Here is a 14040-nt window from a genome sequence, read left to right on the forward strand (position 1 = left end):
AAATGTATATCGAGATTAGATGGAGATGGATTATGATGTTCTTAGTTTCAACAAAGAGTAATGTCATAATCCTTCCTTTTACTAGTTGTTTTCAGTTCACTATTGATTCTGTCGGTCTTTGAGGCAGAACTTGCTTTGATCCTAAGTCCTTGAAACGCTCTTATTTCCCTGCTTTTCTTAATATAGCAATGATGAACCTTACCAATGTGAACTAGGTAAAATTAATTGATTTGTTTCACCTAGGCAGATAGCAACGAATTACTATTACAAATAGCATGATGGTTCAAATATTCTAGCTTACATATTCGTTAGTTCTGGCATGCTATATCATCTCTATTATGATGATGATGGTGTTCACAATCACAAAGGCTGTCCAGATATCCACCTTGTAAACATTGCAAAACATTCTGCAGGCTTGTACTCCGGAGCCGTATGCCCTCCTCCCTACAAATTCAACCAAACTATTTAGAGGGTAAATATAAAGATGATGAACATCAACAAATTGCCCTTTAATTTTCATTGAAAGACTGAATTAGAAAAAGAAACATAAGTGGAAGAGCAACTTCCTCACCTTGACTGTAGCAAATGTCATCCTGTTAGAATAGGTCCTTGTATATCTACACATTTTGGCCATTCCAAATCTCAATTAGCTTCTCTCTTACATCCAAATTTCAAATAAATAAATTAATTAGAAAAACTCTCAATGATACGTAGACTGACCCTGCAACTTGGCTTTGCACCATCCATGGTCGCCAATCATCAATAATTTGATAGTTCAGAAATCTTATCCATGCTTGAGTTGCCAAGTGCGGCACCACCATGTCATGGTCGCCACTGCATGGAGATGAAAAAGACAACTATACTCCAATTGTATCAAATATAATTATCTATGATGTATATTACAGCATGAGCTTGAATTTTTTCTTTGAACTGACCAATATAATATTTATTGTTCATTATATTACTGAATTTGCCACTTAAATATTTCTTTTTATTATTTATAAGCTTTTTATCACATTTATAGATATGAATTTTAGTTTTACTAAAATATTTGTTTGAATAAATTTACTTCATAATAAACAATTCTAATTTAATTAATTTTAAGAAAAGGAATTTATAGAATAATAAATAAAAAACTTAAACTTTCCATTGAATCAATTTATATTTAAATTATTATGTTTCCATTAACCCCCCAAAAAAACTAAAAAAAACTGTTATTTTAGTTTTAAATAACAATGTTAATTTTTTATGAAATATGTAATTTTATATTTCATATATAAAATTTTATGAATAATACAATTATATAATCTAAAATGATATAATTATAATTAAGATAACTATCCTATACACTCCTAGTAGAATTGAAAAAATTTCACAAACAAGTCTAGGTTGATGTCATTTGTTTTTAGGGTATAATAAAATAATAATTAAATAATTACAAAATACACTTTGTATCATCTTAAATCCACTTAAAATTTTTTTTTACTTCACTGACAGTGGATAGATTAATTACCTTTATAATTATATTAATTATATATTATTGTTGCAATATATCAAATTTTTATAATTTGTACAAATTCTTTAATAATGATTATGAGTTTTTATTAATACTATATTTGAATAATTAAAATAATTCCCTAGAAAACAAAATAATTAATATAGGCTATTTATGTTTGGAATATATTATTTTGAATAATGTCAGTTTGTATTAATTATATAAAATAAAATTATATTGTATATTGAATATGATAAAATACTTTAATTATGATTTGATAATTTATTATTATAACATTCGGATTGTTATATAAATTAATATATTTTAATTATATTTAATCATTTAAATAATGAATATTACTTAACAGTAATTATAGTAATTAAAAATATATTGTTTAAAAATTAATTAAAAAATTAAACGGGTAGAATCATGTAATATATATAACATTAGAAATTAGTAAAATAAAGTAGCCACCTGTATATTAAATAGCGATAGCCTTTGGCGCTGAGGTTTGCATGATACGGCAAGCTGGTTGGGACATCATTGTTATAAGGTAATCCATGATTGCACCGTAGCCACTTTCCTATGCTTCCCTACATCAAATCACAATAGTTGCTTCTTTTAATTCTACAAAAAGACGCACAACAACTTAAAAATAAAGAAAATAGCCGAAAGTGTTGAGATACATCAATTGAACCAATGATGTCATACCTTCCTAATGTGGAGAGCATTTCGGACATTATCATCGTTAGCCCAATAACGACAGAGGTAGTATGCATAAGTCTGCGGACAAATAAGTTAAAAAAAAATCAAATTTAAGTGCAAGAGGGGAGAGCCTAAAACTAGTGAGCATGATCGAAAATGTGCCATTTACACGACAAGCAAGCGGAGGAAGTGGCTCATCATTAAGGAGTTGGTGTCCATCAAGATAACGCCTTCGACCGGTCTTTCTTGGTTTGGGGGAATCCAAACCACAATCAGGTTCCAAAATATGGGCACTGTTGATTCCTGATATACACTGAGAATTGCAATATCATTAAAAAGTTCCTTTTAAATTTATAAAAAAAAAAATTCATGCATATACCTCATCCAAATATTGAATATCTGCTAAACACGCCTTGTTATTAAGATCTACATTTTGATATTGTCCATTACAGTTTCTCTTCAATGACTGAAAAAAAAGGTCAATAACTCATTGCTTGGTAACAATCTTGTTTTTTGGGCGGTGAAAAAATATGAATTTAATAAATTTACCTCATAGAGCTCATCAGAAATTAGTCCCATTCCATAAACATATGGAATCTTAAGTTTCTTTTCAAGATTAGGCACTGTTTTAGGGTTACCCAATATGTATCCCTAAAAGCAATATAGAAAAAATATTGTCAAGTATATTCCAATGATTTAAGCATGTCCATGTTAAATATTACTACTATCTATGAAAACCATATTATTTCAATCTTGTTAGTATATAGACGCAATGCAGTCCTAACCCATGAATTGAACTATCAAATTGAAGAAATGAACATATACATTAGATTTTATATAGAATGTTTGAATATATTTTAAACTTGAATTAGTGCGGCTCAACCTACATCTTTTTTTTTTTGTTTACTCTTATTCAAGGACAGAGTCGGGATTTTACTCCAAGGGGATGGAACTTTTAAATCCGAACAACCTAATACATTTATATCAAATACAATTTGATTAAGGGGGCGAATATTATATAATGTGTGCATCAAATCTAAAATATATGATAATTTGTATATAAAATTAAAAATTTGAAAATTCCAAGGGGAGACCACTCCGCGCCCCTGGATTCATCCCTACTCTTATTTCTCTTTCCTACTAAAGAATTTAATATCCAAGAATTCTCGATTGTTGTTTGTTTGATCCAAGACTTAATAGACTATAAATTTATCTTAAAATAGTTTAGAAAATGGGAATGCATTTAATCTACAAATGAGACACTATTTCATTGGAGTAAATTATAAGCATCAGTGATTGCATTTTTTTTCTTTAAACAGAAGAAGCAGAGTATCGCAGCAAATCTCAAACCTGTAGATGGATTATGGGTTTAATACCTTCTTCGTTTCCTGCATGATGACAGGGGGAAATGAAAAGTGCTAACTTCATCTCTACAAGATGTTAAGGTCAGGGTTTTACCATTTGAGATCTCTTGAGCAAGGACTGGGACTGGAATCCCAGAATACGAGTCCCCACTAACATAGACTGGATTCAAAATGAAGTCTGGATGAGCCATCAGCCACTGTATTCAAATTTGAAACCTTCTATTTCAGATAAATGATTACATTTACATACACATGTAACACTGATTATCTACTTTAAATTAATGGTCGCTGAACCGAAGAAAGCTGACCTTACGAAGAAATTGATGGAGATGGTGAACTTGTTTCAAGTCACCGGTTTGTGCAGCGCGATTGTTTCTAGCATAGGAGAAACCTGTGCCTACTGGTGAATCTATAAATACGATGTTTGACACCTGAAAATATATCATCATTGTTCAAGCTTCGTTATTAGTAATCTTAAAACAAAAACCACAACAACAACGATCTGGTTGAGTAGATGATATGATTTGATCACCTTTGTCCATGCGTATGGGTTGTAAACCAACGTAGGCAAGCTTCCATTGTACACGTCGACCTTGAATTTCAATGGACCTGCAACGCTGATTTCAATTTGATGATCCTATTTGGATATCAACTTATCCTCTAAGATCTGACTTTAGAAACAAATTTGATACATGTTATTTGTTGATAATTTTGAAAATTTCGGACACATTAATATAAATGTAAAATTACTACTCATCAAAACAAAGGTTAACATGCAAACAACTTTTAAATTAAAAAGAAATTAACTTTTAAATCTTCATTAGACCTAAATTAGTCATTGTTGATTATTGATTTTGGAAAGAAACAATTTTTTTTTCAAGTGTTTAAGCATATTTCGAATATACTGTATTTTGATGGTGTCTGATTTTATTTCTAGTTGATATTTAATTTTATTTATAATTTTTTTAACATGTCTTAAAAAAAATTGACACTTAAACACAAATCTGACACTTGAACAATCATTGTGCTTCACAGTTAGATAGTCCATCAAATAAAATTCCATTCATTCTTGGGTTCTTAGATATGAAGCATCTGGTCGTTAGGGGCACAAAATTTAGGTTTGCAATCGGAAGTGTCCCTTTTTCTTTAAGCAAAGAACATGTAATTAAGTATAGTGGAATATGGGTGGGATTACCAATTTCGAAAACAAGACCAGAGAAGGCAGAGCAGCCAGGGCCACCAGTCAACCAAAACAAAAGAGGGTCGTCTTCAGGTTTCCCCTCCGACTTCACAAAGTAGTAAAAGAGTTGAACTTCTTCTGAATCACCCACACCAACATACCTGACAGAAAGCAACATATACACCCATCAAACAACTATATATCTCCACAACCAAAAAGAGGGTAAAATTTAGGTTACCCGGTTTCAAGTTCAAAAGGAAGAGGTCCTTCAAATCCTGGAAGAAACTTGACAGCAGAACCATAAGCCAAAGCGAGCTGAGAAAGATAGAAGAAAAACAATAGGAGGGCCATCTTATGATGTGTTAATGCTGCCACTAACAACTTAGCTCTTCAACCATGGTATCTTATATTAGTTTCACATTCAGAACGTACGTGGGATGAGCTCTTTTGAATCGTCACAAAACGAGAGCGGCTACACGTTTTTGTTTGTGTTTGTATTTTATTTATGTGAATAAAGTCAGTGGCTATGATTTATTGGTTTGGCTTTCGTCCAACATCTTCAATGGACATTCTGACAAAATTGAAGTGAAACAGTCGGGCGGTCATTGTCTATCCTTAATGTTTACATTTTGTATACGTGTTTGTATTTTAATGAGTCTAGAATTCAATCCATTGTTGAATTTAAATGCGTTTGTTTTTTTATTTAAGATTTTAATCCAACCTTTGAACCTATCCAATCATTTTAACTTGATAATAATTTTAATGTAAGCTTAATAAGATAGTAATTTTTTATAGAAAATATATGAATTAGAATTTTTAAATGAAAAAATTAATAGTATTATTTCTAAAAAAATTTTAAATAGACATTCAATTTCAAATTTTGTCATTGCACAAAATATTTTAACTCTTTTTGGGTTTAATTTGAAACCTTATTAAATTGTTTGTTTTTATATTATATTATTTTTAGGGTAAATTATACTTAAGGTTATTAAATTATTAATAAATTTATGGTCTGTTGTTCAATTTAAAAAATTATAAAATAGTTATTGAACTAATAAAAGATTTTCATTTAAGTTACTGAACTATCTAAACTAATAAAATTAAAAACAAGTAGAGTATATATAGGAAAGAGAAAATGACCATTGGAGAAAAAATGTTGGTCAACTAGCAGCTGGTCCCAACAATTTATATAATTTTTTTTAAAAAACCCAGCATTGGAACGAGACAGCACCACGTGGTGAAAATGCACTTTGTAAAACGCGTTTTCACTCTCTCTCTTGCATGTCACTTGAAAGCGCGCTCTACAAGACGCATTTTTACCCTACCCTGTGCCATGTCACCTGAAAGCGTGTCTTACACGTCATGTTTTTACTTTCTCTCTTCAAAATTGGTCTATTTCCCTAATTTCTAAATAAAACAGCTTAAAAACCTAATTGTTGTTTTAAACCAATATATATGCCTAATTTTGCTAAATATGTTATAAGAAATAAATCTCATAATTTTTTTTGAATATATAATTCTCATAATTTATGGTTTAAAAGAAAAATTAGAATCACTTCTTTTTACACTTCCTAATTATTTTTTTAAACAAAAATTTCTCAAACAACAAAATAAACTATTACTTCTAATAATTTTTTCCACTTTAATTAATTTGGATAAAAGATTTTAAGCATAAAACCAAAAATTTGTCTAGGATCTGAAATTAATTCTGTCAATCAGACAGGTGAAATTGAATTAAGATTAGTGACTTGAGAGATTAACTTTGAATTTATTTATTTCCTATTGCTACTGACATTGTTGTTATTTTATTCACTTTATTGACATGCTCTGCTTATTTCTCCAATAGGTTGTAACAATGGTAACTTTTATTAGAAAGCAGATATCGGAATCGCCATGGGATCTGGAACAGCTATTGCAAAAGTATGCTTCATTTGCCTATCTCATGTTCATTTTCATTTTTTTCATAAGTGGTAGGATGTCTAAAATCATAATCTTATTGATGCGGTCGTTGAGAGCATAAAAAATATTCTATTCCCTGTAAAATAATGAAAAAGAATAGTAAAGGGGAAGTAGGGTCGAATTCTCAGGGATCGGATTATACGAATTCTTGTTTCTCGAAATTCTGGGCAGAATCGTGCCCAAGAAAACCTGCGTGACAGAAAAAGAATAACAGAATTAAATATTTGATTCAGAAAAAATAAAAAACAGAATCTAAAGTTGACTGAAATTGTGATTACAAAAATAATAAAAATAATAAAAAGAGTTGAAGGAAAAGAAATTCTTATTGGTAGATTCCAGCCTCCAGTTGTCTTATTCCGCCTTGGGTTCGATCCTCGGCTTTTAAATGATCCTTCTCAACTTAAGTAAGCCAGTTATAATGGAAGAGGACGCCTACGACCACCAGCTCCAAAGATTAGACTTACGATTTTTAAGGAACCTGACTCTAGCGTGTAATCTATGTTAGATCAACGCTTCTCAATGGTGAATCCCACGCCATTTCGTCTCTTTGGCTCGTCAACCTCTAACGCAGTAAGTTAACGAACCGACTATGCAATCCTTCCAAAACATACAAAGCGGCCGCCTTTGCATATGCTGAAAAGCTTACTTCTTAAGGGTCATGGACAGAAGCATCAGCCCATAGTGCGGAGAAACGACGAATACTTGGCGAGAAGGCTAAGAACAGATTCTAGGCCTCAAGAACCCCTTTTTGGGGAATATTGACAACTTTCGACTAAATAGGTTTTAGTGGCTCATGATAATGGTGGAAAAGAAAATAAATATAAAAATGGAAAAGGGAATTTTATTGAAAGAAAATATGAAGAAACAAAAGCCTAGACTTTCAGGGGAGAGTGTTTACAGAAAAAGATGAACACCAAATAGAGTCACTTCACCCCCTATTTATAGTGTTAAGGAGATAGTCTAATTTAACTTAAATTCTAAAAAGATAAATACATTTAATTAAAGATAAATAAAAATAATTAAAATAAAATCCTAAAATTAAATAATCCTAATAATTATCTTAATATTAATGATCCTAATATAAATAAAATAAAGTCTTATAAAATAAAATCTCTTCTTTTTGCGTTTTTAGTCCTTGTATCTTTCATACTCGCACTTTTGGTACAATCTTTTTCCTGTGTCGCATATCAGCCCATTGTGTCTCCAAATTTGCACTTTTGTCCCTTAATTTTGCTTTTGCCTCCAAATCAGTCCCTAATCGATAAAAAGACATAAATAACTCAAATTAGTAGGATCAAGCTCAGAATAAACACATGATTAATACATAAAAATACGTTATTCTAGAGCATTATCACTTATAAAATACCAAAAATATGAGATCTATTTTCTACATTAGTAGGACCAATAAATATCCTTTTCACTCTGATGTTGTTGAAGTTAAAGTGATTCCCATTTTATCTGATACATGTTCACTTTGATGTTACTTGATTCTGTCATAATCCTCTTTTACCTATTATCAGTTCACTATTGATTCTGTCATGGTCTCAGTGCCAGAAGTTGCTTTGATCATAAATCCTTGAAACGTTCTTATTAATTTCCCCAGTTTAAAGTTCAAATTTAATTGATGAGTTTCACCTCGGCAGATAGCAACGAGTTACTATTACGAATAACATGATTCATGTCTATTATTATTTTGGTGTTTGTCAATCACAAAGGTTGCCCTGATATCCACCTTCTAAACATTGCAAAATATTCTGCAGGCTTCTTGTCAGGAGCCGTATGCCCTCCTCCCTACAAATTCAACCAGACTATTTAGAGCGTATAAATAAATAAAGATGATGAAAAAACAACAAAGCTGTCCATTAATTTCCATTCAAGGACTATGAACGAAGAAACATAAGCAGAAGAACAACTTCCGTGCCTTGACACTAGCAAATGTCATCCTGTTAGAATAAGTCCTTGTATATCTACACATTTTGGCCATCCCAAGAACCTCAATCAGCTTCTTCTTTACATCCAAATTTCAAATTAATTAATTAATTAAAATAACTCAGACTGACCCTGCAATTTGGCCTTGCACCTTCCATGGTCGCCAGTCATCAATAATTGGATAGTTCAAAAATCTTATCCATGCTTGAGTTGCCAAGTATGGCACCACCGTGTCATGGTCGCCACTGCATAGAGATGAAAAACACAACTATACTTCAACTTTAACAAATATAATTATCTATAATAAAAATATGAATTTGGGTAAACTTTTGAACTGACCTATATAGCTTTTGTTTTATAAGTTTTATCGTATTTGTAAGTAAAAATTTTAATTTGGGTTCTATCCAATGTTAGTAGAGTAAAAAATTTTCACAAGCGGATCTAAAATGATATCAAATATTTTTTTTAGTTATTTAATTATTATTTTATTATACCCTAATAACAAATGACATCATTCTAGACTCGTTTGTGGAGTTTTTGTTTTTTACTTTAATAGGAAATAGTCCTTTTAATTTTAATAAAATATTTTTTAATTAAATTTACTTCTTAATAAAATTTATCTTACTTATACATAATAATTTTGATTCAATTAAAAGACTTTCATTAAATGAAAAATAAATTAAAAAAATTATTTATATTATTATGTTTCTATTAACCAAAAACTAAAAAGGAAAAAAATATATTGTTTTAGTTTTAAAATAGAAAACTATATATTTCAACTTTGATTCTCGTTCTAAATTAATCTTCAAACGTTATAACATTTTAATTATATTATTAAAATATCAATTTTATATTAATAAGGTCCTTCTACTACTAAAATTATTAATTTAACCATTAAATGAGAGTCAAGATCTTATATAATATAAATTAAAATGAAAAACTTAAAAGAAAATTGTAAAAATAGATATTGTAAAAATATTGATTTTAAAGTTTCTGAACCTTTTATCAAAAATAATACTCAAACTTTCATTATGTTAGTTCTTTTGACCCAATCGTTAGTTCTATTAAAAAAAAAATCATTATCCAATCAAAGTTCTCTTTCCGCGCTAATTCCATCCTTGCTTTAGCTTCCCACAAGAACAAGTAATTAGCTCCAAAGTGATTATCTCATAATATTGAAAGAAATGAAAAACTCTCCCTTGATATCTAAGGGAAAGATTAATTTTGAAACATATCATAATTTGATTGAGTAAGAAACTTTTTTAAATGGAATCAAACAATTGGAGCAAAAATAATAATGGAACCAAAGTTTAAGTACCACTTACTATAAAATTGAAGGGCTAATTTTTCATTTAAGCCCATTGAAACACTCATTTGGCATGAGTTCAAATCGTGTTAACTCCATCTCTTATCGTCAATATTGTATAAAAAATAATATTTGAATTGTTATACAAATTAATATATTTTAATTATATTTAATCATATAAATAATAATATATTATTTAAAAAATAAAATCACAAACTAGTAAAATTAAATACCCACCTGTATATTAAAGCGCGGTAGCCTTTGGCGCTGAGGATGGCATGATATGGAAAGCTAGTTGGAACATCAGAGTCATAAGGGAATTCAAGATTGCACCGCAGCCATTTTGCTATGCTTCCCTAAATCAAATCACAACAGTTGCTTCTTTTAATTGTACAAAAACACGCAACTGCTTAGAAGTATTGTTGAGACATATCAATTGAACCAACGACGTAATACCTTCCTAATTTGGAGAGTGTTTCGGACATCAGCATCGATAGCCCAATAAAGACAAAGGTATAATTCGTAAGTCTGCGGGCAAAGAAGTTAAAAATCAATCAAATTTAAGTGCAGGAATGGAGAGCCTAAAATAGTGGGCATTTTCAAAAAACATGTGTTGTAGTTCATCTTTAAAGAGTTGGTGTCCATCAAGATAACGCCTTCGACTGGTTTTTCTTTATTTTACGACATTCCAACCACAATTAGGTCTTAAAATATGAACTTTGTTGATTCCTGATGTAGACTGAAAATTGCAAGATTATCAAACAAATTCCTTTTAAATTTATTAAGGAAAGGCACTTTTATGTATATACTTCATCCAAGTATCGAACATCTGCCAAACACGCTTTGTTATCGGGATCTATATTTTGATATTCTCCCTTACAATTTTTTTTCTAATGACTGGAAAAAAATAAAGTCAATAACTTAATGCTTGGTAACAATCTTGTTTTCTTGGGCGGTGGAAAAATGTGGATTAGATAAAGATAATTTCACCTCATAAAGTTCGTCAGAAATTATTCCCATTCTATGAACATATGAAATCATGAAGTTTTCTTCAAGATTACGTCTTGTTATGGGATTTCTCAGCATGTATCCCTAAAAAGCAATTAGGAAATTAATATTGTCAAGTGAATTCCAACAATATAAGCCTGTTCATGTTAAATATCAGTACTATCTATGAGAAGACATTATTTCAATGCTAGTATATAGACACTGTGCAACCTCAACTCATGAACCGAATGTATCAAATTAGATAAATGAACAGACACATAAAATTTCATAAAATATTTATATACTTTTTTAAATATGAATTAGTGTGGATTGCAATGTAAATCTTTTTTTTTCTTGGTTCAAGGGATAAACTTAGGAAAAATAATAATAAAACCCTTTTACGAAAAGACAAAAAATATTAGTAAAAGAGTTTAATTAATATAATTTGAAATCAGTTTTTTTATGGAAAGACTGAATTGATTTTTTCTCCAAATTTCGGTGATTACATTCTCATCTATCCTTCCAATTAAAGATATTAATATGCAAGGATTCTTAATTGTTATTTGTTTCCTCAAGACTTAATAGCCAATAAATTTATCTTAAAATAGTTTAGGAAATGGGAATGCGTTTAATCTACAAATTTTAAGCACCAATGATCGCATTTATTTTCAAAAACGAAAGAAGCAGAGTATCGCAGCAGATATCAAACCTGTAGATGGATTATGGGTTTGATACCTTCGTTTCGTGCATGATGAAGGGGGAAAATGAAAGTGCTAACTTCATCTCTACAAGATGTTAAGGTCAGGGTTTTACCATTTGAGATCTCTTGAGCAAGGACTGGGACTGGAATCCCAGAATACGAGTCCCCACTAACATATACTGGAATCGAAATGAAGTCTGGATGAGCCATCAGCCACTGTATTCAAAATTGAAACCTTCTGTTTCAGATAAATGATTACATTTACATACACATGTAACACTGATTATCTACTTTAAATTAAAGGTCGCTGAACTGAAGAAAGCTGACCTTACGAAGAAATTGATGGAGATGGTGAACTTGTTTCAAGTCACTGGTTTGTGCAGCACGATTGTTTCTAGCATAGGAGAAACCTGTGCCTACTGGTGAATCTATAAATATGATGTTTGACACCTGAAAATATATCATCATTGTTCAAGCTTCGTTATTAGTAATCTTAAAACAAAAACCACAACAAAAATGATCTGGTTGAGTGGATGATATGATTTGATCACCTTTGTCCATGCGTATGGGTTGTAAACCAACGTAGGCAAGCTTCCATTGTACACGTCGACCTTGAATTTCAATGGACCTGCAACGCTCATTTCAATTTGATGATCCTATTTGGATATCAACTTATCCTACAAATAATCAAGAACCATAGATATATTTTGAGAGTGTCACATATTTTGATGGTGTCTATTTTTATTTCTTCTTCTTTTTTTCCTTTTTTTTTTTGGACATGACACTTGAAATATTTTGACAGTGTCACATATCTTACTATTCCGATCTTTATTAGACTTAGATCCGACACTTGAACATTGGTTGTGGTTCATAGTTAGATGGATAGTCAAATAAAATTCCATTAATTCTTGGGGTTCTTAATATGAAGTATCAGCTGATTAGAGACACAACCTTCTTGTTTAAGCAAGTAACATGTGATTAAGTAATGTAAATTACCAATTTCGAGAGCAAGAGCAGAGAAGGCGGAGCATCCAGGGCCACCAGTCAACCAAAGCAGAAGAGGGTCGTCTTTAGGTTTCCCCTCCGACTTTACTAAGTAGTAAAAGAATTGAGCTTCTTCTGAATCACCCACACCAACATACCTGACAGAAAGCAACATATACACCCATCAAACAACTATATATCTCCAGAACCAAAGAGAGTGTAAAATTTCGTTAGGTTACCCGGTTTCAAGTTCAAAAGGAAGAGGTCCTTCAAATCCTGGAAGAAACTTGACAGCAGAACCATGAGCCAAAGCGAGCTGAGAAAGATAGAAGAAAAACAATAGGAGGGCCATCTTATGATGTGTTAATGCTGCCACTAACAACTTAGCTCTTCAACCATGGTATCTTATATTAGTTTCACATTCAGAACGTACGTGGGACTCTTTTGAATCGTCACAAAACGAGAGTGGCTACACGTTTTGTTTGTGTTTGTATTTTATTTATGTGAATAAAGTCAGTGGCTATGGTTTATTGGTTTGGCTTTCGTCCAACATCTTCAATGGACATTCTGACAAAATTGAAGTGAAACACTCGGGCGGTCATTCGGCTCTTTAAGGTTAGAAACTGTTGGGCGATCATTGTCTATCGCCAATGTTCATATTTTGTATATGTATTTGTATTTTAATGAAATCTAGAATTCAATCCATAGTTGAATTTAAATGTGTTTGTTTTTTCGATTTAAGATTTTAATCCAGTCTTTGAACCTATCCAATCATTTTAACTTGACAATAACTTTAATGTAAGCTTAATAAGATAGTAATTTTTTTTATAGAAAATGTTCCAATAGTGTCCATGATTGTATTAAAATTTTTAAATGAAAAAATAATAGTATTAATTTTTTTAATCTTTTAAATAGATAAATTCAATTTCAAATTTTATCATTGCACAAAAAATTAGTGACATATTTTAACTCTTTTTGGGTTTAATTTGAAACCTTATTAAATTGTTTTATTTTATATTATATTATTTTTAGGGTAAATTATGCTCAAGGTTATTAAATTATTAGTAAGTTTATGTTTTGGTTGCTCAATTTAAAAAATTACAAAATTGTCATTGAACTAATAAAAATTTTTCATTTAAGTTACTAAACCATTTGAAAGTTTTTATTTAAGTCATTAGGATGTTAAGTTTTTTATTTTAAAAAGTCTGGCTAGTGAGCTCTAAACGAGCATTTGATGTTCTATATGGAGGATCAATATTCATAGACAAGTAGAAGAGCATACTTTAATTCAAGTTTATCTAATGATCAATTTCAGAGATCAAAGAAGAAAATTGTTTGGATTCTGATTCACAGATTCGTAATATTCAAAGTTGTATCATGAAAAAGAATTAAATTGTAGAAGAAAAGGGGAAGAGAGCTTACGATCGGTAA

The 14040-nt window shown here is 30.5% G+C and overlaps 1 protein-coding gene across 1 annotated transcript; it reads right to left on the reverse strand.

Annotated features, from left to right (window-relative positions):
- Window positions 1–134: 134 nt before the first annotated feature.
- LOC107902601 (serine carboxypeptidase-like 19) lies at window positions 135–13061 on the reverse strand. Its single transcript, XM_041111902.1, has 26 exons — window positions 12849–13061; window positions 12622–12767; window positions 12177–12253; window positions 11953–12075; window positions 11635–11841; window positions 10929–11030; window positions 10395–10466; window positions 10176–10294; window positions 8764–8877; window positions 8436–8494; window positions 7851–7957; window positions 6846–6892; window positions 4983–5132; window positions 4760–4905; window positions 4097–4173; window positions 3873–3995; window positions 3659–3761; window positions 3551–3588; window positions 2750–2851; window positions 2580–2666; window positions 2370–2513; window positions 2207–2278; window positions 1970–2088; window positions 721–834; window positions 572–617; window positions 135–444 (listed from the first exon to the last, which is right to left on the reverse strand). Exons 1-26 carry the CDS (start codon window positions 12959–12961, stop codon window positions 361–363), a joined length of 2691 nt encoding a protein of 896 aa, XP_040967836.1. The 5' UTR covers window positions 12962–13061; the 3' UTR covers window positions 135–360.
- Window positions 13062–14040: the final 979 nt, after the last annotated feature.

The sequence above is a fragment of the Gossypium hirsutum genome, chromosome A05 (genome assembly GCF_007990345.1).
Source record: "Gossypium hirsutum isolate 1008001.06 chromosome A05, Gossypium_hirsutum_v2.1, whole genome shotgun sequence".
NCBI classification, from domain to species: Eukaryota; Viridiplantae; Streptophyta; class Magnoliopsida; order Malvales; family Malvaceae; genus Gossypium; species Gossypium hirsutum.